Genomic DNA, 26,898 nt, shown 5'->3' on the forward strand with positions numbered 1-26,898 from the left:
CAACCATGCCACGCTCAAAATTGCTTAAATCACCTTTCTTTCCCATTCTGACATTCAGTTTGGTGTTCGGGAGATTGTCTTGACCAGGACCACACCCCTAAATGCATTGAAGCAACTGCCATGTGATTGGTTGATTAGATCATTGCATTAATGAGAAATTGAACAGGTGTTCCTAATAATCCTTTAGGTGAGTGTATATATTGTGTATTTTTGCACACCTAGCATGCCAATCAGCATCCAGGACCTGAACTGTAAGTTTTATAATATAAAAAATGTGTCTACTGTACAGTAGGGGCCAAAAGGAATGTCTGGCCTTGGAAAATATACAACATCTCCCTTTATTAGAATATTATTTAAAGTGTGTTTAATATGTAAGCATATTATTGAGATGGGAGTCAATGAAACATGCCAAATTGTGCTGATATAACTTTTGGCCAGGCTGTCAAACTAAGAAATTATGAGCACATGCAAGAGAGAACCAACTAAATATTAATAACTGCTTATTTTAGTCTTTGTATGTTTTGCCTGTGAGCTTTATTGTTTTTCTGTGCACTTTTTCCTTGCATAGTAAAATAAAACCTGTAGCAGTATTTACTTTCTTTTAAAACAAAAAATATATATATAAATACATTCAAAAAAATATATATTTACTTCATATTTGGATGGTTTAATCAAACTTGTAGGGTCATTAAAAACAAATATCCCTTCCAGACTTTTGGCCACTAGCCTACGTTTCGAAATACAATTTTAACAATATATATTTCTGAAGTAGATTTCTTTAGTAAAGAAACCAACTAAAATGGACAGTCAACAGTAATAAGGAACATTAGAAATAACGCTTCTCTAGAAATCTGACATTTATGCATATAAAAATTTTATATGATTCAAATTGAATTTAAATAAAACGTTTGTATGATGCATAATGCATTGCATTATTGTCAACGTCTAACATCTAATTGTATAATAGTTTTTGCTGCCATCATTTAGTACATGGAATACATAAAGATTTGTTTTGCAGGTGACCATGTCATTTTCATGTTATCCAGTGGCAGAATTCAGGGTGTGTTTGATGCACTTAATTTTGTTTTAAGTGTGTAATGTCATCGGCGCCAGCTCAGGCTCATGGGCCCGGTTGTCTCGCTGGGCTTTGAGCCGCGTACGCCAGCTGCTCTGTCTCCTCCTGCCATTCCAGTCCACCCTCTCCTCAAGTTACCAGAGATAACACAGCTCAGAGAAATCTGTCCTCCTACCCCTCCCTCACTTGGCCCGGGCCCCTATGATAGAGCGCTAAGCGGGGACTCTTAGGGATATCAGGGTGTGTGCAGTTTTGAAAGTAACCCAAGCCAGTACAAACACAGCCCAAATATATCCACAGCCACTCTGCGGTTGGGGATCGAATGGGCATCTGGATGAAGACTGGCACTAGTGTAGAGGCAAAAAGAATAACAGAAGGAAAGAAAGTTTAGGATCTTACTTTTGTTGGCTGAAAGGTGTCCAAAAAGCAGTCTGGGATGAACTTCAATTTGGGCTTGAAAGCAGGGTTGGGAGACTCAAGTTCAATGGAGAACTTGGAGAAGCAGCTCATTTGCCCCATTTGTCTGGAGATATTCACTAAGCCTGTGGTCATCTTACCCTGCCAGCACAACCTCTGTAGGAAGTGTGCCAATGATGTTTACCAGGTATTGCTTCATTCCTATTATAGTGTTCTAGTGTCCTATTTGTCAGGTTGAATGGTCATTCTCTGTGTCGCATCCCGAAACTCCATAAAGCTGTTCAGTTTGAAGTCTTAAAGGGTTCACCCAAAAATGAAAATTCTGTCATTAATTACTCACCCTCATGTCGTTCCAAACCTGTAAGACTTTCGTTCATCTTCGGATAACAAATGAGGATCTTTTTGATGAAATCTGAGAGCTTTCTGTCCCTCCATTGGCATCTACACAACTACCACTTTGACGCTTCAAAAAGTTCATAAGGAGATTATAAAACGAATCCATATGAATCGAGCAGTTTAGTCCAAATTTTCTGAAGAGACATCGCTTTGAATGATGAACAGATTGAATATAGGCTTTTATTCACATATAAACATTCATCAACTAACACATCAGTTGTGGTAAACAGAAGCTTCAGCAAAAACCAATGAGGTTCATTCTCGTGTTACGCAGCACGTTTGAGCTTCCGCAAGACGTTTGTTCTCATGTGTCAAGCAGGTTCGGTTTTGCAGGCAGCATCTGTTTATGTTCGCTGAGTTAATATGTGAATAAAAACCTAAATTAAACCTGTTCATCATATAAAGCGATCGAGTCTCTTCGGAAAATTTGAACTAACTAAATTCATATGGAATTCATATGGATTAGTTTTACAATCTCTTTGTGAACTTTTTCAAGCGTCAGCGTGTAGCTGCAGGGGGACAGAAAGCTCTCAGATTTCATCAAAAAGATCTATATTTGTGTTCCGAAGATAAACAAAAGTCTTACTGGTTTGGACGAAATGAGGGTGAGTAATAATGACAGAATTTTCATTTTTGGGTGAACTATCCCTTTAAAATCTGGAAGAGATTTGGCATTGCTCTTTGGATTTTGAAAAAGTGGTTTTGGATTTATTAGTAAAAGTCTGTGGTTAAAATTACTTCCACATTTTGTTCTTCAACATAAACTACCTAATTAGCCAACATGAAAGTTGCTTAAAGGGGTCATGAGCTGGCTTTTTAATTTTTTTTATATTGTTGTCTGAGGTCAACTTATGACGTTCGCTTGGTTTTTAAATTCAAAAACATCAAAATGACTAAGTAATAGGCTATTTTCTACCTTAGTTTTGAGCCTAGCTCAAAAACGCTCGGTTTTTATGGGCGTCTTGCATTGAAGACTTGGAAGTAAACGCCCACTGCTGTGAGTAATAGTTTTGCTTATAATGAGTTTCGTGTAATGCGCGAATCGGTGGGCGGGGCTAACCCGTCCGTGTTGAAGTAGGCGTTGATCTTCTTCTGCGGGGGTGGTGTTTTATCCTCTTTGTCGTCATAGTTCCCCACTTTGAAAAACGAGTCGTTTGCTGAGCCTGATGTCAATAAAAGCTTTTATTGGACTAAGGACGTTTTCAGTTCTGAAACTTGGATAGGATATTCTTATATGATGACCTCTTAGATGTCAAAAGCTCAAGGAAAATTTGATTTCTCAGTTCATCACCCCTTTAAAACATATGGCTGCAGCTACCATAAAGATGTAGGCTAAGTGTAAGGTCTTGATTTGGGCAACTGTTGTATGACCTCATGTAGAAACTTGTCAAATTATTGGCAGTTATTTTGTCTATTTTTGCTCCACCAAGTAAATAGTTCCAAGTCAAAGCAGAATCAGCCGCATATCAGAGCAACAGTGGTGTTTGGAATGAACAAATCGCTTGAGTGAATGATTCAATGACTCATAAGGTGTTTCTCAAATGGAAGGCTGCTGAGACTAGTTCAGTCCATCTTATGTTTATAGGCTAGAGTCCTCGTCAAAACAAAAGATAACATCTGCTTTCATGTCTCAAAACATTATTTTTTATTTACATTTCATAATAAACTCTGACTCAAGTTTATTTTCGTGATTAATGTGTGCAAAGGACTGTGGGGGATTTAAGGCATGTAGGCCTACATCCGATGCACCCTTCAAAACAGGCCAAATGAAGGACAACGAAAGGCCTTCTAAGTATCCTTCAAATTGAGATGGCCTTCATCAACGTTTGATGAAGTGGCAGCCGAGATATGCAGCCTTCGTGGGATGCAGCCTTCCGTTTGAGAAACACCCAGACCAGACAGCCACTTGTGAATGAATCGTTGTTTTTTAATTATTCGGTTGAGTGGGTGATTTCACTCAATCGCGTGACGACATCTAGTGGCATATCGATGTATAACCTATTTTTTACAGTCTATGTGTAGGTAGGCTATAACCAAACCTGCAGAGAGGGCCACTGAAAATGCCACATGATCTTGTCTGGAATATGCAACGACTGACAAGCTTCTTTTTTTTTTTTTTATGGAGGAAGGAAACAATTGAAAGTTAGGCTACATAAGATTGTAAAAGGTTGATAAACAGGTAAAGACTTAGAGATTAGAAAGTAAGAAAAATAGGATCATTTTCCCCAAAAGCAAATTCATAATAGCCTATTTGACCATGTATAGTAGGGGCACCTATTTTTTACAGTCTATGAGGGGCACAGACAAGCGGAATGATACAATCAGCAGCGAAAATTGTCAGTTGATGCTGCTCAATCATTCAAATTCAAGGACCGGATCTGTTATTGACATTCGGTGACGCCGCCGAGAAGCTGTTTATATTTCGTTGTGTGCTGTCGTGAATTTGGCATTTAACTTGGACATTTATATTTAAAATATGAAACATTTGATGTTCCCGAAGTTATTCTATTCCTCAACCTCAAGTTTTAATATTTACTTAAAAGTCATTTTTGAGTTGACTACTGTTTTGTGAGATTGAAACAAGACCTTAGAGGCAAAGCAGACAAATAGTGATTAATAACCATTAATAATCGAAAGGTATTAGTCAAGGCATCTCATCATCAAGATGAGGTTCTCATTGGAGCCATTAGTGTTCCCTCCAAGAGTGGGTGACGTTGTTGGGCCAGACTTTACCATGACTGAGAGCTGCTATCCATCTATATTAATTCTCATCTTTCCCTTTTAACAATTACCCAAAGATAACTGACAGACCAATTACAGCGTTTGGTGGACAAAGGCATCCATTCATTCACCTATTAATTTGGCCACACAGCAAGTCTGCTCTTTTCTTAGTCCTACTTTATTTTGTATATTAGCCACATGGAAGATGAAACAATCTTGATGGAATAACTATATGTGAAATGCCATAAATGATATATTGTTGACTCATCCATTAGCTTACAGAAATTACACTGATGTGTGCAAACGCCGATTAACTGATGTTTTACTAATATTCTTTAACTGGTTTAGGCCTCTAGCTCTTTTTGGCAAAACCGGGGCTCTACCACTCTGTCTACAGGGGGACGTTTCCGCTGCCCATCTTGTCGCCATGAAGTGATATTGGACCGGCATGGTGTATATGGCCTTCAGAGGAACCTGCTAGTGGAGAATATCATTGATATCTACAAATCAGAGTCTACCAGGTCAGTTTCAACTTGGAGTCATCTCCAAAGCACTGGCTTTTTCTGGCCCTGTTCCAAGCTCCAAGAACAAGCATTATCTGTTTTGGAAGCACTGATATGAATGATAGCTATTTGTTGTAAATAATTCAAAGCAGTCCTTGCTGTATAGAGATCAAGCAATCCCCCCGAACTGTGTAGCAAAAATACACTGTATGCCAACTAATTAAAATTTGTTATAAAAGTCTAGTGACACGCCACTAACCAACACTTGTTCTGTTTCATCAATGAGGCTTAAACCCTGTGTAGTGACACAAATATATGTGATTTACCCACATGTGGGAGATTTTCTGCCACGCCATGTAAACACAACAGAGACATGGGACCTGAGGCTCTGGTGACTGCTGTAATCCTTTGCCAAAACACTAAATATAACTAGGACGCTTTATCCCTGTGGCAATAAACAATGTGTCATGAGACCTCCCGTGAAAAATATGCGTAATTGGGTATAATAAGACAGATAGACTTTGAGGCCTTTTGTAACAAACGCTGAGGTGCTTATCATGAATACGTAATGTAACATGGTTAGTAATGTGTCTTTGATGGAAAGCAGGTCACCTGAATGTAGAGGTTGTATCAAAGACACAAAAGATCAGTTGTGTGTGTATATGCATATATGTATATATATACTATGTATATATATAATATACAGTATATATATATATATATACAACTGATCTTTTGTGTCTTTGCAACAACCTCTACATTCAGGTGACCTGCTATATATATATATATATATATATATATATATATATATATATCCTATATAAATTGACGAATTGTTTCAAATTGACTTTTTTCTTTCCTATTTTCTTTCTTAATACTCTCAATAATTCTTAATAATTCTCTCTCTCTCTCTCTCTCTCTCTCTCTCTCTCTCTCTCTCTCTCTCTCTCTCTCTCTCTCTCTCTCTCTCTCTCTCTCTCTCTCTCTCTCTCTCTCTCTATATATATATATATATATATATATATATATATATATATATATATATATATATATATATATATATAGGCCTCAAAGTCTATCTGTCTTATTATACCCAATTACGCATATTTTTCACAGGTCTCATGACACACACATATATATATATATATGTATATACACACAAGAAAATTTGGGGGAAAAATCAATTAAAATTTACCATATTTTTCTTGTGATATCAGCTAGGTCATGTTTTCTCAAGTTTTAACAATAAACTCTGAAATACATCACATTATTGAAGTAAAATGTGTTTATTTATTTTTATTTGTTTATTTAAGTTATTTCAAGGAGATTTCAAGAATGTCTCCATTTTTTGACGTAAACTCATAAATGCTAATTACAACTTATAAATATATCCTGTAGTAATATATCCATTCACCATAATATGGTTTCAGATGACTACCCTATCAGCAGACATCCACTGGATGGCAGTCTTTCATAAACATATTCTGTTTTGAACAGGCCTGCTGCCAACACACTGCACACACAAACCATCTCTTTCCACTTGAGAAGACAGATTAGGACAGATGCTTGTTGAAAAGGTCTATGTGAGTAATGTGCCCATTTTAGGACAGAATATCATATTAGTTGCATCAATCACTTTTAAACGGAGCACCTGCTGCAAATGGCTTTAACGTCAGATTTGCGCATCAGCTCCCGTTATAGTGATTCACCTCTGGGCAAGTCACAAAGAAAGAATGCTTGTTGTTGTGTGTAGTTTATCATTACATGCACAATTTAGAACCAGTGTCATTTGCTATTCAGAATTGAATTAAGGATGTCTTTTAAATTTTGAATTTGAATAGAGGTAGCAAACTGAAAGAATTATTTTGTAGAATTGTAATTCTAATTTGAATTAGAATTATGCAGAATATAACTAGTTTTATTTTTAGTTTCAGAATTCTAGAATTTCCATCTCACTTATACAGACTTATTTTTATATAGTTATGTTAAAATAATGAGCTGGACATTGTGTTGTGCTGTATGGCAAAATTAAAATAAAATTTGATTGCTTTGATAATTGTTTTACGGTATTTAACTGTTCAAAACTTTTAGGTAATTAAACTGTATTGGTCAACAAAAAAAACATTTTTTTTGTTTATACTGTAAGGTGCAGTATGTGACTATACAGAAACGGACTTTAAAATAAAGCTATTGTTTGCCACTGTTATTGCCCAGAAAAAAAGAAACCCTAAATTTAGAAAAAGATCAATATTCACTTTTTTTTTGACAACATGCTCCAATTGCACGTTAGCTGTGTCATTAAATAGAAATTATTAAATAAAAATGTAATATTATATTATATTTAATATTTATTATCATAATTACTTTTTCCTCTGCAACCTAGGGTCAGCGCCTTGCTAAAGGGCAATGCAAATCTTTAACCTTTCCACCATACCATAAATCTCTTTCTGTTTTGACTCTACAGGTTACTCCTGCCCAAAACAGACCAACAGCAGCTGATGTGTGACCAGCATGTGGAGGAGAAGATCAACATCTACTGCCTCACCTGTAAGACACCGACATGCTCCATGTGCAAGGTGTTCGGGGCTCACAAGGACTGCGATGTGGCCCCACTGCCGGTCATCTACAAGAGACAAAAGGTAGAGGATTTGCATACAGTATAATTGACTTCCTCAACCAGACAATCTGTTTTTTTTTTTTAAAGTTTGTTTTACTTAGTTTGTGGTGGTGTGAATGACCTTAGAATAAAACACAGGCTGTTTTGAGGCTGTGGTGTGACACTTAGAACTAGACAGATGTGTTTATAACACGCTGACCAGCAGGTTTCACACATTGCAAGGGGCTCGATCTCACCAAACTTCTCTCGCATCAACACCCACTCACATGTGAACACACATACAGTACACAGACCACCAGCAGCCCTGACTCCTGCCTCAACCAATGACTGCTTTTTCTTCAACCTGTGACCTACTTTTTTTTTAGTTTTTGCTGCATCTAATTTGTCTAACAAATGAGCTATTTATGTTTTCTGAAGAGATTAATCAAGAAGTCAAATTTAAAAGAGCCCACCCAGTCTGTATGATATTCTGGTCCCTAAATATGACTCTGAGTCGGATCCCTCCTTCATATTAAAGGGACACTATGTAACTTTTTTGTTCAAAATCAACAACATTTAAATGAGTCAATACATCATCTATCCTTCTTCTTCTCTGTAACTGATTAACTTTTATTTGGTTATTAAACTGAACTGAATCAACAATGACTTGAGCTGAACAAAACTGACTTGAACTGAATAATGACACTATTGCTTTACATCAGAATTAACTGTTTATTACTGTGAAGCTGCTATATAAATAAAGGTGACTTGACTAAGTATGAGCAATTGCAATGCTCTATAGCAAGCACCAATAATAGCACATCACAGAACAGACAATACGTCTTACATACTGTAGGACCAAGATACTTATGAGATTAAGGTTGTTAAAAAGGAAACAAACAAAACAAATGTGTAGCATCAGAGCAGTTTTGTCACTTTCTGATGCTTTCTTAACCTACATGATATTGAGCTCTTGACCTACTGCACCTCTTGTGAAATGGCTAGTAATGAAGGTCTTCATACCAGGGTGCAACTGGCCCTGAGAAATGAGTCACTCCTCCCTGTTGTGTTTGAGTCATAGCAGCTTCTTCTGGTCTTTACCTTTTATTTGTCAGTTTTGTCCTCTGTAAGTGCCTGTTCTCAGCTCTCTCTCTCTCTCCCTTCAGCAGCTACCAGATGAACAATGACTAAACGTATCAGCCTTTCCCAATAGAAAAGCATGTGCATGGTGGACACCATATGTCAATCTGTTATTTGCAGTGTTCTTATGCTGAAGGTCAGTTCTCATCGTCAGAAATAGTCTCTTTCTTCTTGTAGTATATCTACTTCTGTGACTCTTGGTTTTGGGGAACTGGAACAGAATGACGTAACACTGCTGGATCATATTGGGTGGTCAATGCCCAAAACCGGCTCCCAAACCACCATCATTTTTGCCAGGTGGCTATGATGACATTTTCTCTTTTAGTCATGGCCCACTATAAACAGTGAATCACTCATTTCAAATGCAAATCAGCTAAGTTTGATCAGTCATGACGGGTAACATTCCTACAATCTCGGCTTTTAGTTCACATGCTGTTCTCTTGTCTGTAAGTGTGGTTATCACAAGTTGCATAGCCAAGTCTGTCATGGCTTTCTTGTGAAAGATGACACGTTGTTGAGTGCATTGGTCATGTGCCCCCCACCCCCCCTTTTTATTTTATGAAGACCTGTCACAATTGGTTATATTCTTCTGTTTTGTCTCAGACAGAGCTAAATGATGCCATAGCCATCTTGATGGCAGGAAATGACAGAATACAGACCCTGATCTCACAGATGGAGGATATTTGTAGGAATGTCAAGGTGAGAAAGAAATGTTACTGTAAACCACAACAATTATGATATTGTGTGATAGGACTGGGTGATATATTGAATATTCAAGATATATTCATGATGATTTACTTCTTGCATTAAACATTTGAATCTTCTTTGGCTGCAGTGGCTGTTTAGTTAAAATGATGGATCCTCTGATTCGCAATTTTAAGCCATTTTAGGGCAAATATTTATAATGTTACAAAAGTATCCTGAAAAAAAATGCATCCATCCATCGAGAGAGAATTTTTTGCTATATTGCCCATCTCTAGACAGTGATGATTTGTAAATATTTAAAAAATGTATTTACAATTTTTTTTTTTTTACTATTTACTTCAAACTAAAACAGTCGCTGGTAATCTTTTGTAGGAAAATGGTCGTCGACAGAAGCAGCACATCTCTGATAAGTTTGATGAACTTTTTGCCATCCTAGAAGAGCGTAAAAGGGAACTAGTAGAGACTGTCGGCCGTGAGCAAGACCAAAAACTAGGCCATGTTCGCTCCCTTATCCGTCTCCAAGGAGACCACTTAGAGATGTCCATCAAACTGGTGGAAACAGCCGTCCAGTCCATGGAGGAACCTCAGATGGCTGTGTTTCTGCAGGTACAAATTCTATCTATCTGTCTGTCTATCTATCAGGTTCAAAAAAAATTTGTCAACAAATTAAGAGTTAAAGTTTTTTACAGAGGGGTTATCTCTTTTTATCACTGCATAAATCATAAAATACTGTCAACAGCCAGAAAAAGATTATACATTTTCACCACGTTTTTAGGAATAAAATGTTGCAGAAAATCAGTTGAATGATATATGAATAAACCAGTGGCTTGCAGTGGTGTTTTAAAATGAGGAGGCAAAGTCCTCACAGTTTTTTAAAAAACATATATATATAATGTAAATTTGTGTCCCTGTTGCATGTAGTTTGTACATTTTCCTGGTTAAATAAACATTACATAAAGACCAAATACAATTCTATTTTGTATTTTTACACTATATAATTATTGTTCTAGTTATTAAAACCAAGTATAAATCTCATCAAGTTAGTGTTTTTACGCATTTTTACATTTATTCCAAAATAATAACTAAAGGCAGTAACAATTTAAACAATATATTTTATTTGTAAAATGCAGTTCAGCTGTTCTTCGTGACAAAGCAGTGATAATCTAAGTGGGTGAGTTGTTTACTTACTTTTCTAATTAGTCATTTAGGCCCATTCGCGAACGAAAACAAGATGCAGGATTTATCGCACAAATCAATCATATCCAGCCATAACAGATCATATCCAATCATTGCAAGGCAAGGCAAGGCAAGGCAAGTTTATTTATATAGCACATTTCATACACAATGGTAATTCAAAGTGCTTTACATAGAAGAAATTAAAATAATCAAAACAAATAAGAATAATTAAAACAGTTTAGAATAAAAAAATAAAGTACAGTAAAAACAGTTCGACGAACAGTGGCACTGTGCTCATTCAGTAAATGCATAGCTAAACAGATGTGTTTTGAGTCTGGATTTGAATGTGACTACTGTAGGAGCACATCTGATCTCTTCTGGAAGCTGGTTCCAGCTGCGGCTGGCATAATAGCTAAAAGCAGACTCTCCTTGCTTAGAGTGAACCCTTGGTATTTCTAGCTGATTTGATCCTAATGATCTGAGTGATCTGTTAGGTTTATATTCAGTGAGCATATCTGCAATATATTGAGGTCCTAGCCCATTAAAAGATTTATATACCAGTAATAATACTTTAAAGTCAATCCTAAATGTAACTGGGAGCCAGTGTAGAGACCTGAGGACTGGTGTGATGTGTTCATGTTTTCTGGTTCTGCTCAGGATCCTGGCAGCAGCGTTCTGTATGAGCTGCAACTGTCTTATGGTCTTTTTAGGAAGGCCAGTGAGGAGTCCATTACAATAATCCACCCTGCTGGTGATGAAAGCATGCACAAGTTTCTCTAAGTCTTGATTGGAAACAAAGCATCTAATTCTTGCAATATTTTTCAAATGATAGTATGCTGATTTAGTTATTGCTTTGACATGACTACTGAAACTAAGATCTGACTCTAGAGACACACCAAGATTCCTGACTTGATTTTTAGTTGTTAGACCCCTAGCGTCAAGGTATGCGCTCACCTTGAGAACTTCATCTTTGTTTCCAAACGCAATGACTTCAGTTTTGTCTTTGTTTAACTGAAGAAAGTTTTGGCACATCCAACTGTTTACTTCATCAATGCATTGGCACAGGGAGTCAATGGGGCTGTAATCGTTAGGCGATAGGGCTAAGTAGAGCTGTGTGTCGTCTGCATAGCTGTGGTAAGAGATTCGGTTCTTTCTCATTATTTGGCTCATTGGGAGCATATATAGGTTGAACAGGAGTGGTGCAAGAATTGAGCCTTGAGGGACTCCGCATGTCATAGACGTCCACTCAGACTTATGGTCTCCTATACTCACATAATAACCTCTCCCTTCTAAGTATGACCTGAACCATTTTAGGACTATCCCAGAAACCCCAACCCAGTTTTCCAGCCTGTCAAGTAGTATGTCGTGATCGACAGTGTCAAATGCAGCACTGAGGTCGAGTAGTACCAGCACTGATAATTTCCCTGTATCAGTATTTAAGCGAATATCGTTTATTATCTTTATGAGAGCTGTCTCTGTGCTGTGATGCGATCGGAAACCAGATTGAAAATTGTCAAAGTATACATTCGAGATTAAGAATTTGTTCAGCTGATTGAAGACAACTTTTTCAATGATCTTGCCTATAAAAGGAAGATTTGAGATCGGTCTATAGTTGCTTAATATAGTCTTATCCAGATTGCTCTTTTTCAGGAGGGTCTTGACAACTGCAGTTTTCAGGGAGTTTGGAAAACTACCAGAAAGAAGTGAGGCATTAACCACTTTTAGGAGATCTGCTTCTAAACTGTTTAACACACTTTTGAAGAAAGATGTGGGAAGTGCGTCAAGGGCGCAGGTTGATGTTTTAAGGTGCTGTACGGTTTCTTCCAAAATTTTGCCATCAATTTCTTCGAAAACAGACATAGTAACTACTTTCTCAGGTTGTGGTCTGATCTGTCTGACCCCAGTGCGGCTCAATGATGTGCTGATCACCTTTCTGATATTCTTAATTTTCTCAGAGAAGAAAGAAGCAAACTCACTGCACTTGCCGTCTGAGAGCATTTCACTGGGAATCTGGCTTGGGGGGTTTGTCAGTCTCTCTACAGTAGCAAAAAGAGTGCGTGTGTTGTTTAAGTTGCTGTTTATAATATTTGAGAAGAAAGTCTGTCTAGCTTTGCCTAGTTCAATATTAAAAGCATGGATGCTGTCTTTGTAGATGTTATAATGGACTACAAGTTTTGTCTTCCGCCACATGCGCTCTGTTTTTCTGCATGTTCTTTTCATATTTTGCACCGCTGTTGAGTTTCTCCAAGGTGCTTTTTGTCTACCACTCTTCCTGACTTTCACAGGAGCAATATAATCTATTACACCTTTAACCTTTGAGTTAAAAGAATCAAGGAGAAAATCAACAGAGTCAGCAGATATGCTTGGTTTTAAAGATATGGCCTTCATAAATAGCACACTAGTGTTCTCATTTAAGCATCTCTTCTTGACAGACACAGATCTAGTTTCAATGGCAGGAGAGATCAATATATCAAAGAAAATACAGAAATGATCAGACAGTGCTACATCCTTAATAACAATCGATGAGATGTTTAGACCCTTACTGATAAGTAAATCTAGAGTGTGTCCACGATTGTGTGTGGGTCCATGTACATGCTGAATCAGATCAAAAGTTTTTAAAACAGTTTTGATTTCTTTTGCCATATTTGTATCATTATCTATGTGAATGTTAAAATCTCCAGTAATAGCAAAACAGTCAAACTCTGAGGAAATTGTTGATAACAGTTCTGTAAAGTCCTCAGCAAAGGCTGGAGAGTATTTTGGAGGCCTGTAAATAATGATAAGTAAAATGCGTGGGGCACCTTTTAACACAATACCCAGATATTCAAAAGAGGGGTAGTTACCAAATGATGTTTGCTTACATTGATAGACATCTTTAAAAAGAGTAGCTACTCCTCCACCTCTCTTACCTGCTCTGCAGACACTCATAAAAGTAAAGTTAGGAGGGGATGTTTCATTGAGGACTGTTGCACTGCAGCTGTCTTCTAGCCAAGTTTCATTTAGAAGCATAAAATCCAGGTTGTATGTGGTTATTAAGTCATTGACTAGAAGTGATTTATTTTTAAGTGAGCGGATGTTTAATAGTGCTAACTTAACAGTCTTACTTTTTGTTACTTTTGTCTTAGTTTGGCGTGTAATAGGCACCAGATTAGATGGGTTTGCTGTACGGCTTTTGAAGGCCTTAGACTTTCTATCATGTAATCGAACAGCAATAGAGAAAGATACAGGCACACTGGGTTCCCGCTTGTTCTGTAAACATTTGAGAAAGTTACTGTTTTCATAGCGGGCACCCGGCACATATCACTGAGAGCTGGTATCAGTTGTTTTTGGTTCACCTCGAGCCGATAGAGGAGGGTGTGAGCCCTGGCGTTTTTGCAGAGGCCGAAGAGCTCTCACAAGCGGAGAGCGAGCTGGGCCCGCAGGCTTTCGTGGTTTTGGGGCCTGCCGTTTTTTGGTTGATGTCTGGGGGCTTGCAGATAGTTTGGTTCCAGCAAACACCAGTTTTTCCATTTTCTCTGAGAAGCACAGAAGATGCTGTGGAGATGCTGGAGATAGGGATAACGTGTCTGGTGAGAGGGTAGAGGCTGGAGGGGCTGTTTCTCTGGTGTTATTGGAGGCTGTAAAATGCTGTCCTGGTTTTCTAACAAGTCGTCCTTGGGAGCTGAAACTTGGAGCAGTTCTAGTATGTCACAGTCTGTCTGTGGTGAGCTCTGTGGGCAGGGCAGCTGAGATTGCCTCCTCTCACGTTACTTCCCCCCCATTCATTCTCAATTACCCCCCACCAAACCCAGCGCACACTTTAAGGGGTCTGTTAAAAGTCAATAGGCTCAGGGGAGGCACGAGAGACCTTTTTAATGTCATATTTTGTAATTTTTTTGTTTGTAGGCCTAATATCGATTATTTTCTCGTCCAATTTTTTTGAGGAGACTCGCCCCTGGAACATAAATATGTAAAAATAAATAAAACTGAAAAGTGCTAATGAAGTGGAAAACGGCCTTTTAAGATATGTATTGTACTTGAAACCTACAGATGCAAATAGATAGTGTAAAAAAGTTTTTCATTCCACTAGTCTGAAACAATGTTATCGAAAGCCAAATAGCCCAAAATCTCATAATTGACCAGTGCATTGTTTTTTTTTCCCTGTAGTTTGCAAAGCTACAGACATTACCTTGTCTTAAATGATCTCTTTCTACATCTAACTCACGCAAACCTCTGGCGGTACAGGTGCTTGTGTATGTGACGTGGACTTATTGAGCTGCGTGGAGCTAATGCTGCAACAGGGGCAGAGCTGGTTGCTTTCAGAGCCCCCAGAGATGCTTGATGCAAATGACCCAGCCCTTGCTTATGCTGTTTGCTGATCGACACTGTGCCTGTTGCTACATTTAAAGCATCCTTTAATGACAAGGCCCATGGAGGGGGGCTGGCATTGATTAGCCAAAACCTCCCACAACTGGGGACGTAGGAACCCAGACCCCTGTCCTTTGACTAGTGGCTCGAACGGTCAATACTTCACCATGGCTGAGAGCTGCACTCTGCAGAAAGAGACTTTAAACATAGGTGATGGAGAGGTGAAATTGTTTTTTGAAACAGCTTTCACTATAAAGCATCAGGTGCAGGCAGCGCTGCTCTTTTTAACTAGCACTTCTCAGTGCAAACAGAGTGTCAAAGGAGGCTGCCTAACAAGTGTCTGTGATTTAGTATGTGCGCATGAAACTATGATGAAGAGGACTGGGGGTTTTATGTTTTAATCTGCTGCCGAATCCTCTCGTCCTTAAACGAGTGTTCTTCTTTGCTGTGTTCACAGAGTGCAAAAGAAGTGTTCAAGAAGTAAGTCAGCTATGAGTGATGTGTTTTGAAGTGTCTAAAAGGGATAGTTCACCCAAAAATAAAAAATTCTGTTATCATGTTACATGTCGTGTATGACTTTCTTGATGACCGAATTTTCATTTTACGTTGAACTGTCCCTTTAAACTAAACCATATTCAGCATGTGTGCTTCATCAATATCTGATGCCTCCTAAAGACTAACAATCATGATTAACAACATCACAGACAATGACTCAACCAGCCTCCCACCCCTAGCAACCCACTGTATTATGCATTGGTTCATAATATTCATCTACATCAATATTGTGGGAAAGATTCTGGATTTATTGAAATCCCTCATACTACCACTTATTTATCTTCTGACTTCTGCGTGTAATTCAGCTCCAAACGCTTAATGTTTAGAGTTTTGTGGACCCACTGTATTATTCAAATGTATTTTCAAATGTAATTTAGTCCTGTGATGGCAAAGCTGAATTTTCAGCATTATTGCTCCAGTCTTCAGTCACATGATCCTTCAGAAATCATTGTAATATTCTGATTTGCTGCTCAAGAATAATTTCTTATTATTATCAATGTTAAAACAGTTTTGCTGCTTCTTTTGTTTTTGTTACATAAATGTCTTTAATGCCACTTTTAAGCAATGTAATGTGTCCTTGCTGAATATAAGTATTCATTTCTTATCTGCTAGCACATTTTTTTAATGCTCCCCCAACAGACATTCTACTGACTATAAGTAACTTTGCAGTCAGTACATGTCAAATTATTCTACTCACCCGAACCCTAACATCTAACTATAACCTAACAGTCTACTACTCAACTGACTGGTAGTTGACATGTATCTGCAAAGTTACTTATGGTTAGTAGAATGTCTAAATAAAGTGTAAACAAAAAATCTTACTGATTCCAAACCTTTGAACTGTGTATGTTAAAAGAAATGTAAGATTAAAATGTAAAATCCATCAGTGAATTACGCTGACTATTTTTCTCTTAGTCTTTATCAGTATTTCATTGTTTACTAGTTGAGGATTACTTTTATCATTTCCTTGTCAAGCACAATATTTCAACTCTGCTATGGGAAAAATCAATGCAGATTTTTTTTCTCTACAAAAAGTTGAAAATAATGTAATATGTTGCGATTTTGTAAGTCTATATAGCCATTTTGGCCATTCAACCCTATTTTTTTTTTATGTAACAGATTAAAAAACATTTTTTAAGAGAAATGGTCATGGATTATTAACTTTTTTTATAATGTGCCATTTGTTGGGGCACATTTATCTGTTCAAATTATAGTAATAAATAACTGGCACTTTACAATGCTGTAACCACATATTTAGAAATGGCGGTAATAGTGGAAAAAACATGTTTACTTTGAGCATATTTGGGAAAATATGATTTGCAAGTTGAATGACATGAGCGTTCAACGTTGAGATCTTCACAGGTATTTCCTTCCGTAAATGCAAGTCTTCCATTGATGCTGCTAGCTAATTGCCTCCAAAAGCAACTTTTCTTTGCAAAATGAAACTTTATGCAGCGTGCGCAATAACGTATGAATCAGCATTCATCACATTTCCCCCCAAAACCTCTAACTGTTTCGAAAAATGCTTACGCTTACAACACTGTCTAGCTGTGTCTTATGTTTCATGCTACCCTCCACCTGCGGAGACTGCGAGTGGTGCCTCGTGCACCTGCGTCACCAGCAGCCACGGGGAGACGGAGGAACTGGGACCTAACGCTATCCGTCACTTTTATATTTGTCCGAGCAACTTCACCGCTCTGTCCTTGACAGGATCACAGATACTGCCAAGGCCACCAACATTGAGCAGACGGAGGCAGGCTTTGAGAGCATGGACCACTTCACCATCAACACGGAGGATGTGGCCGACATGCTGAGAGGCATTGACTTCCAATCAGGTAAAGGCTTCACACCTATGATGACATCATCTTTCTCATATGTCCAGTTATTTGCATTGGTAAGTTGAAGTTGCATTGCAATGTATTTAGTGATGAAACATACTTTTGTTGCAGGTGAAGACGGAGAAGACGGCAGTAATGAAGCTCCTGAAGACCTGACCAACTCACCTGGTCAGAGTGGTGAATCAGGGAGATGCTAACTTGTTTTTAAACCCAAGGTTAGTTTCAAAGATGAAATCATGGCCTTAAAGGGATAGTTCACCCAAAAAATTCTGCATGGCCTCATGTCGTTCCAAACCTGTATGAGTTTCTTTCTTCTGTGGAACGCAAAAGGAGAGATTTTGAAGAACATTGGGAGCCAAACAACTTTGGAGCCCATTGGCTTGGATGGATAAAAGGACATTTCTCAAAATATGTTCTCTTGTGCTCCATAAATGAAAGCAAGTCAAAAGTCCTTTAAGGGAATTAGCCTTTATTTATTTATTTATTTGTACTTTTTCCAATGTTCTAACATTGGTACATGATGGTCTGAAAACCATTTAACCAACCCTATAAAGCCTACTGTATCATATTTGATACACACATTTCTAAGGCTTTTAAATGATCAACATCTTGTTGAGCACAATCTACTATATGAACGGATTTTTTTCTGAAATTTGTAGTGTAATTTTATAAATGTCCTCCTTAAGGTTGTGGTACATGTGTCTTTTTGCTGTGAAATCTTTTCTGATTTTTATTCAGTAAACGTAAGAATAACTTTTATATTGTTAGTAATATATTAGGATGAATACTTATTGGACTGAAGCAACTTAGGTTTACTTGCTTATCCATTCATCATAAAAAAAAAAAAACATGTTAACATGTATCAAATATGATACATCAGGCTTTTGATGAAGGTTCGTGTGTACATTTCTCGATCATCGTTGTATTGCATAGCATTATATGTTTTGCCCCCACAATAAAAATTACAGAGCTTTGATTTTAAAACTAACCATTTAAATATCATCTTACATTATCGGGAGATCTAAAGTGACAATTGATGTTTATTTACTGTATATGCATTTTATGTAAGTAGTCTGCTATACTGTTATAAAGATCTCATTGATTTACATTACAAGCTATCAGAATGTCATCTTATTTTTTGCCCATATAAATATCAGCATCTGCACCAAATTGCTCAGTTTGGCCGTCTGAATAAAATTAAGGTGTTTTTCCTCCTTAAATATGAGCTTTATATTCTTCTATATCATACTATATGAGCTATAAAAGCCTGATGTATTAAATATGATACTCAGCGAAACACACCTGCAAAGGTTTTTATTTATTTAGATGTTTTTAAATATTTTGTCTAAAAGTTTAATAAACTTTTCCTATTTAAAACATTAGAATTTCTGACTATTATTTCATATGTCAGGCTTTACAGGGTTAAAGTGTTTCTCTTCTCTATTAGTGTGAATCTGGCAGATCATGCAGACATCTCATCCTGTGACGTGAACATTTTTGGCAACAGTGGCACTCATTGTGTTGAGTACACTCGTCATCTCCTATCAAACTCTATTAAAAATTTGCTGACTACAGTCTCTGTAAGGGGTCCATAAACATTTGGATCTGGTGAAATGTTGATGTGATGCACTCCACCTGTGTGAACCTATACATAAAAATCACCTATAAAATCACCAGTTATTAAGAAATTGCAAATGGCTGAGAAAAGATCATTTAGTATCATTTGTTTGCAGAAGCCACTTGGTTTAATAATTTTATATCTGATACAGTTTGCTTTTTTAGTGTGAAAAACATAGGTGATGGAGAGGTGATGTGAAATGTAAAACATTTTCTTAATGTGAAATATAAAAATATGTTTTTTTCTAAATGTGAAGAAAATTTTAATAATACAAAGGACCTTTTTCCACTATAAAGAACCTTTTGTCCAATGGAAAGTTCTTCATGGAACCATCAATGCCAATAAAGACATTTTATTTGTAAGGAGCTGTTGAGCTCCAAAAATGACAAAAATCACTTTAAAAGTCAATGAAAGTTGTTCTTATGACTCCATGTGCTTATATGAAATCATTACCCCTTCTGAATCTCTTCATTAATTCTCAGTCGATGCATCTTTGCTTGTCAAGATCATTTGATTTAAATTTAAATCTCTTTCTCACTGCCTCTTTTTCAAGCCTTCATGCAGCTTCAGAGGACTTGGAATATTGGGCATATGTTTAAAGGTGCAGTAAGCGATTTCTGAGAAACGCTGTTGAAAGTGAATCAGACTGAGCACCCCAACACACTTGTAGCCAATCAGCAGTAGGGGGCGTCCACTCATGATTGGGGAGGACAGAGAGTGAGCAAGAGGGAGATTTGAAGAAAGACTGTAGAAAGAGAGATGGCTGAGAGACATTGCAAAAATAAAAAGGTCAGGGGAACATCACTGAAAAAAGAAGGGTCATGATCAGGGAAGAGCTTTAGGACCCATATTAGAAAAGCCGGTAACGCTTTAGATTACAGCCCGGAAAGTACTGCGTAATTAAAGCAATTTTACAGCGTAACCTTCGGTAATTATAGTGTAATGTACTTACAATATAAGTATAAGGGAACAATATTTTAAGTTTGGGGAATAAAGGGGTAACAACCAGGAGAATAAAAAAAATATTTATACTGTAAGTATTATAGAACTAAGGGGTAGGCCTTATTCTACTATTATGATATAACAATCTTACATTTGGGATCAATTTAGCAAGAACATATATTGCGTACCTTTTTGAAATAATGGTGAACCAGTACATACTGTATAGCCTTTATAAATGCATAGATATGTACCCTGTAATTTTTAAAATGTCTTTTTAACAAAAGTGCACTGAAAACGAAAACTATTGCAACTTTTGCTTAAATATTGTGGAAAGATACTCTTGTTTCATGTAGCTTGTTACCCTCTTGTTCGATGTAGTTACAGGGTAAGTATGACATTGCGGGCTGTAAATTAAAGTGGTGCTTGTTACCCTCTTGTTCCATGTAGTTACAGGGTAACAATAAAAATGCATACACACAATCTTATATCACTGACTCGGAAACCTTTATTTATTATACGAGTAGGCTACCACTTACCCTGTAACCACATGAAACAAGATATATTTCCCAGTATTTAAAAAAAATTGCAATAGTCTTAGCGTTTCTTGCCTTGAAACATGTTAGCCCAACTTAAACATCTGCACTTTTGCTATCAAAAAATAAATAAATAAAAGTATAAATGCATAGATATGTACCCTGTAATTTAAAAAAAGCCTACAGTATGTATTGGTACACAATTATTACAAAAAGGTACGCAGTGTTCTCGCTAAATTGCTCCCAAATGTAAGATTGTTGTATCATAATAGTAGAATAAGTTCCCCTTAGTTCTATACTTACAGTATAAATATTTTTTTAATTCTCCTGGTTGTTACCCCTTTATTCCCCAAACTTTACATATTGTTCCCTTATACTTACATGCAATACTTTATAGGTACACTATATTTACCGAAAGTTACTCTGTAAATTCCTCTTAATTACACAGTACTTTCCGGGCTGTAATCTAAAGCGTTACCGAAAAGCCTGAAAAAGGTCGCCGAGGTTGCGTTGTTTCAGCTCCACACATGAGTATTATTGGCTTTGCTATGTTTCACAGAACCAAGATATTCTGTTGTTGTAATGTTTGCTATTATAACAGAACAGGTTTGGGTGTAATTGTTTGTCTGGAGCTATCATCATGTATAGTATGTTCATTTTGTTCTTCCTTCTCGTTCGTCATCTTCGCTTTATTTTTCGTGAAGCATTATCTTGCATTATCTTGATAAAGAGACATCCACTCATGTTCATGCGTTTTGGGGGCGGAGCAATGAAGGGAGGGGTGTGTGTTTAGGGCCATCTTTAGGGTGGTGCAGTGCAACCGCACGGGGCCCCGTGCTTTCTGGGCCCTTGCGCCAATTGCAAATGGACCACAATGGGCCACTCTCAACGCTTGTTTTTTGGGTGTGTTTATTTGGGTTGATTTCAGATATCAATATATATTTCTCAGAAATTGCTTACTGTACCTTTAATGTGCTTTTTTGTCATTTTTGGAGCATGACAACCCCTGGTGCCCATTCACTTTAATTGTACAGACAACAGTGTGATCATAATGCTTAATTCATCCTTTTATTGTACAGCATATACACGTTTAAAAATAATGGTTCTAAAATGGGTTTTTCACAGTGATGCCATTTTTGGTTCCTCAAAGAACCTTTCAATAAACAGTTCTTAAAAGAACCATTTTTTTTCTTGGAGTAAAGAACAGTTTAATAATCTAAAGAAGCTTTTGTGCAATGGAAAGGTTCCATGGATGTTAAAGGTTCTTCATGGAACCATAGATCCCAGTAAATAACCTTTATTTTTAGGAGTGTGTGAGTAAATAGTAAAAACTTACCAACCAAGGTGTAAAAGTTGTTTCAAAGATTCATGCTTTATACAACTTGGAAAAATAGTATTTGCACAAAATACGTATCCTGTTCTTTAAGAGGTGGGTATCCTGTAATGCAGGGGCATCCCCATCTCTGCAAGCTTTCTTGAAATAACCGTTCCTCTTACTTCAATTTAAAGGTCAGAAACCTCTTTAAATCGGGCAGCGTGGGCCAGGACAGCATGCGGCTTTCTCTCTGGCACTTTACTGATCTAATAAGACTGTGTCCATTGAGTAAGTGCAGCGTTGAGAACAGGGCTAAATCGCAGTGGCAGGCACTCTGCATCTTTTACCTCTTGGCTTCTGATGGTCCATCCACCCCCACCTGTGCTGGAGCCGTGAGTCCACTTCCACCCATTACTTAATAACCGCTCGTCTCTGTGCCACCAGCTATGGATATATGGCAGTGGAGATATATGACGTGCTCACGGACGCTGACCTTGTCACTCGTGCTGTCAGCTCACTGATCAATTCATGGAGGGAAGGAGAGGGAAAGAGTCATTTGGAGAAGCAGCATTCGGTCTAAGTGTGTGCAGAACTACACCACACATGGAGTGTGTCCACTCGGAATGAGGATGGATCTTATTTTGAGGACGTGGTGCGTCACAAGCTGATGTACCTGCCTTCGCGTAATTTAAAGCTGCAATTTTTCCTAGAAAAAGATTTTTTTTTTTTTTTTGCGGGTGTCAGAAGCAGGATGAAGAGGCAATCTGCGGGATGAGATGCGACTTGTTTAACCGTTACTTGAGCTTAATATATCATTTAGAGTTTCCTTTCTTTATTGTATGCTTAAATGGCTAAAAAAACAGTTTATGTAACACGTTGTGCACAATGACACGTCCTAAAAACAAGTGTGTTCAGTCAACATATGTTCTTGCCAATGCAAATCACACACTGTCCTCTCCCACTTGCCCCATTTATGACTAAAATAGACTGAGTGTAAGTGGAAGATTATGAAAGATTTAACTCATATATTTTATTTTTCATTTCCAGGGTATTTCCTGTACTGACTTAAGAGAGACTATAAGGAGGAGGTTTTATTTAATCCTTTCAACATGGCAAGAGCTTCTTTCATCTGGCATTTTGTGGCCCTAAGACTCTGAGCTATAGTTCAGTGAGAGGAATTACAAATGTATTCATAGCTTTTACATTCTGGATGTTTAAAACTGTGTTTATGATGCAGCTTTTGGTCTTTTTGGATCACATAACTTTAGCAGAGTTGATACCACTTAAAGTTAGAGAACGTATGAAACCAGAAAACATGTGTGGGTTGTCCAAATGATATATTGTTTTGCATTCTTTTGTTGGTAATCTATTCATCAATATTTTTCATTTTTTTCACTTTGTGTTTTCATTAAAAGTGGTGAATGATGTGTATAACATGGGCTGATATTTCTGTATTTATCTACAAATACACCCAACCTTATTTCAAAATAATGATTAATGATTCATTTGAATTGAAACTCTATACCTAGCTCAACCATTAGTATCACATGTAAAAAAAAAAGAAAGAAAAAAAGGCTTTTGGAATTATTACCGTTACAGCCCTTCAATTCATGATATGCATTTAACATTTCAAAAGAGCATAGAGTAATTTCCATTGTGACATCTCACACTCACCACTTTGTGTTTTTATGTTTTGTGTATTGTTAATTCAACCCGTGTCTGCTGTGATCATTACCACTTGAGGTTTACATGTTTGCAGTTACTTGTAAAAGGCATGTAGTCTCATTTATTTCTGCAGATTCATGTTCAAAATACAAAGTCATGTTTATGCATTTAGGTGCATGTCATTTACATAATGATAAGCAATATACAATGTACAGTATATCTCTAGCACTTTGTAATATTGTCCAACATTATTGTCACAAACGTGGGTTAGCCTCTTGGTTTGAAGTGCAAAGATCATTGTTTCCCACCATGTTAGGATAACATACTTTTGCACTTATACAGTGAGCATCTGGGATTATATTGGCATTATTACCAAAGTATAGCATTTTATGTCATGAGAACACTCCCGTTGGCAAAGTAAGAGGTTGCAACCAAACCAGCCATACAAAAACGACCCACACGTCCAGTGGCCCGTTTACACGTGGACAGTGAGCATCTGACGAAAACCATATTATAGAATTAGCAATAATAGGATTTGTAATAGTTTAGTAGTACTGTACTTCTTCCATTCATAACACTAATAAGGAGGCCAATAACTTTAAACACTAAAAGGGTACCAGTCAATTGTAGATTGATTGATTTGGTAACATATGAACCCTCCTGCACAGCATTTAGAGGTCCTGAACTGGTCTGTTGTGGCTTTTGCATGTGGTTTCCCGAGTTCTGAAATGGTCCAGAGGTCATGGAGACAGCAGCAGGTCACCAGAAACTCTTCTGGCTAACAGATGGATGCCACTCTTAAAAATAAAGGTTCCACATAACCCTGATGCCACAAGAGAGCCTTTTTGAAGAACTTTTTTATTCTGTAGTTCTTCAAGCCGGGTTGGTTTAAAGAACCCACAAACCAATAGCCTGATTTGAAGATGATTTTTTTGTTTTGTTTTTTTAATCTCCAAAAAACCACAGCCAACTCAACAACGACAAAGGAGGTTATTTGCTGAACCAAAGAACCACTGAAGAACCTTTATTTCTAAGAGTGTGGGTCGAGCAGGAGGCATCGGTGAATGTCGTAGCCTATGCTTTAGCGAGAGTTTTGGGGGTGTGAAAGAGTGCATTGAGCTTGTTCTTTACTCGCCGATTGAAAGCATCATCGTTGAACTACAGCTACTTCCCAACCTCATCTAGATATTTGCGGTTGAGTCCCGCCTGTTCCCTTTGATTCTCGTTCCGCGCCATTTCTATCATGTTTCTCAGCAGGTGGAAGGTGAGGTCGATGGAGATCGGAGGGTCGTCGTTCCGTTTGGAAAACTCCTCTAAGCTGTTGTCCTCGTGAGGAGAGCGCAGCTGCGCCGTGGGGAAGTGCTGGAGATGCAGGACACCACCTGCTTTCTGCGCTCCGACGGTTCTCTGCAAATACTGAAGGAGTTTTTCGCCCAGCAGGAACGACACGGCGTCGTCTCCAGCCCTGTTTAGGAGCACGTCGTCTAGCTGGCTGCTCATAAAGCTCATTTCGCGGGGTCGACAGGTGCTCAGCGGGATGTGGGTGGTCAGTAAGACTGAAGTAATGAGCAGGACCAAAGGGACGGGCTTCATGCTGGACACAGCCGCGCGCTTCCTGAGGAAAACAGGTGTGTTACTTCACATCAAAACAAAACTTTAATACATGCTGACAATGAAAATACTTTCTGCTGTTTTAAGTAGGCTATTAGTAGTATAGATGACAAAACTGACATTAGCAAACGAGTTATTATAAATAAATCAAAAAAGCTTAGGCCAAAACAAAGAAAAAAAGTTCGTTTTTGTAGTAAATAGACTTCTATAAAAGTAGGCTATCGATTATAAAAAAATAATAGATACATTTTGAGAATTCTTTAAAACATTTAGATTTTTAGACAAACGTTCCCCCCAAGTATTGATGTTAATTCCACAAATAATTACAAAAGGTTCATTTTTAAAATATAAATTAGATTTTTTTTGTATTATGTAGGCTAATATAAAAGTATTAATATATACAAAGTTGTAAGTCGTACATCAAACAATACCGGTGAAGAGTTAAAAGAGTTTGTAACTCGTTTATAAAGCAAGACATTTAAATCGCTGGTCCACGGTTTAATAACTATGATGATCGTCAATATCACAGTAAACGTCTAGCCTATTTGTACACACCGTTGTGTTTTAATTAAAAACGAGAAAAAACCGTCAACTAATATTATAATAATACCTAATCTACTCTGATAGACAGATAAACCGAATCTTGAAGAAATCCAAACAATCAGTTCAATGAATGAACAATAATGACAGTCCTGTACAATATAAACACTACGATCTCGTTCTCGAACCTAAGCTTGAATGGCCTCAGTCAAGAAGTTGAAAGCAAGTCATATAAGGTAACTTACTCGATCGTCTTCTGTTGCTTCAAAGGTACTTGTGAGGAAGAGTGTTTGCAGACAGACTGGAGTGGAGCTCCTGTAGCTCAATGGTTATATACATCACACACCGCTCCATTGACGTCAGTGGAGCTGCATAAACTGCTTGTAAATGAGGCAATTCTGAACTGGAAGGAAGAGTGGAGTAAAGGTGCTGTAGATCCGAAGGACAAGGTGAGGCGGGTTTTTTTTTTTCAGCATCTGAAGTTTTCAATCAGCAAAGATGATCTTGATGCCGTTGCAAAGTCATGAACTTTCAAAGAAAATGTATCCGAAGTTGGAACAGACAGGTGATCAGTGGATGGTGATACTTTTGACTATCAAAATATTTGTTTTTTGAATGCACCTGAGCAAAGTGAGCTGTCGTGATGGATTTCTGCATGGATGGTCATTTGTGGTCAGGAGGAGAGCAGAAGCGCGCGACGGGGACACGAGACTCTGTCCAAGGTGCTGAAATTCTTCAAGACGCAGCCAGACCTCACTGGTTCATTATATTACAATAAAACCATTTCTTTGCGTGTTTCTGTCTATACTGGGTGAAGTGTTTCTACGTTTGTTTATATATATATATAAACAAACAAACAAACGTAGAATATATATATTGCAACAGTAATGGAGAAACTGTTAATCTTTTGATAAATTTCACATCTTACGTTGCAATATGACTGTTTAAGAACACATACAAATATTTTTTCAAATAGCCTATAAAGTTATAAGGATTTAGAAACATTGTAAGAACAAGCTAGAGTTATAGTAGGCTATATAAGCCATATTCACAATATAAATAACCTACATTTGAGAACTTTACCATATAATTCAAGTTAAGCTCTGTAAATAATAATACTGACAATAATAATAATATAAAAAATACACCACATGGTCATGAATTAAAAAAAATTGTGACTGTAAAAAGATAATGTTTTAAAGCGT

General features: G+C 37.4%; 2 protein-coding genes across 3 annotated transcripts; one reads left to right on the forward strand and one right to left on the reverse strand.

Annotated features, from left to right (window-relative positions):
• The first annotated feature begins 1,368 nt into the window (after positions 1 to 1,368).
• trim54 (tripartite motif containing 54) lies at positions 1,369 to 23,611 on the forward strand. 2 transcript variants are annotated; one of them, XM_056269381.1, is made up of 9 exons: positions 1,369 to 1,679; positions 4,958 to 5,130; positions 7,577 to 7,751; positions 9,452 to 9,547; positions 9,926 to 10,159; positions 15,534 to 15,556; positions 17,342 to 17,466; positions 17,581 to 17,684; positions 22,925 to 23,611. In XM_056269381.1, the coding sequence occupies exons 1-8, from the start codon at positions 1,512 to 1,514 to the stop codon at positions 17,664 to 17,666; spliced, it is 1,080 nt and encodes a 359-aa protein (XP_056125356.1). In that variant the 5' UTR covers positions 1,369 to 1,511; the 3' UTR covers positions 17,667 to 17,684; positions 22,925 to 23,611. The 2 variants fall into 2 exon arrangements, with proteins under 2 accessions (XP_056125356.1, XP_056125355.1); XM_056269380.1 differs by lacking the exon at positions 22,925 to 23,611 and having other exon boundaries at positions 1,370 to 1,679; positions 17,581 to 17,917.
• Positions 23,612 to 24,454: 843 nt separating this feature from the next.
• On the reverse strand, positions 24,455 to 26,113 carry uts1 (urotensin 1). Its single transcript, XM_056269389.1, has 2 exons — positions 25,939 to 26,113; positions 24,455 to 25,157 (listed from the first exon to the last, which is right to left on the reverse strand). Exon 2 carries the CDS (start codon positions 25,133 to 25,135, stop codon positions 24,707 to 24,709), a length of 429 nt encoding a protein of 142 aa, XP_056125364.1. The 5' UTR covers positions 25,136 to 25,157; positions 25,939 to 26,113; the 3' UTR covers positions 24,455 to 24,706.
• Positions 26,114 to 26,898: the final 785 nt, after the last annotated feature.

This window comes from Rhinichthys klamathensis, unplaced genomic scaffold, assembly GCF_029890125.1.
Source record: "Rhinichthys klamathensis goyatoka isolate OS25496 unplaced genomic scaffold, OSU_Roscu_1.1 h1tg000281l_1, whole genome shotgun sequence".
NCBI lineage: Eukaryota > Metazoa > Chordata > Actinopteri > Cypriniformes > Leuciscidae > Rhinichthys > Rhinichthys klamathensis.

Excerpts from the sequence above, each read along its gene's own strand:
- trim54 (XM_056269381.1), top strand. The coding sequence starts at position 1,512 with ATGAACTTCAATTTGGGCTTGAAAGCAGGGTTGGGAGACTCAAGTTCA. Across the intron at positions 9,548-9,925 it reads ATATTTGTAGGAATGTCAAG|GAAAATGGTCGTCGACAGAA; the intron begins GTGAGAAAGAAA and ends AATCTTTTGTAG. Across the intron at positions 10,160-15,533 it reads AGATGGCTGTGTTTCTGCAG|AGTGCAAAAGAAGTGTTCAA; the intron begins GTACAAATTCTA and ends CTGTGTTCACAG.
- uts1 (XM_056269389.1), bottom strand. The coding sequence starts at position 25,135 with ATGAAGCCCGTCCCTTTGGTCCTGCTCATTACTTCAGTCTTACTGACC.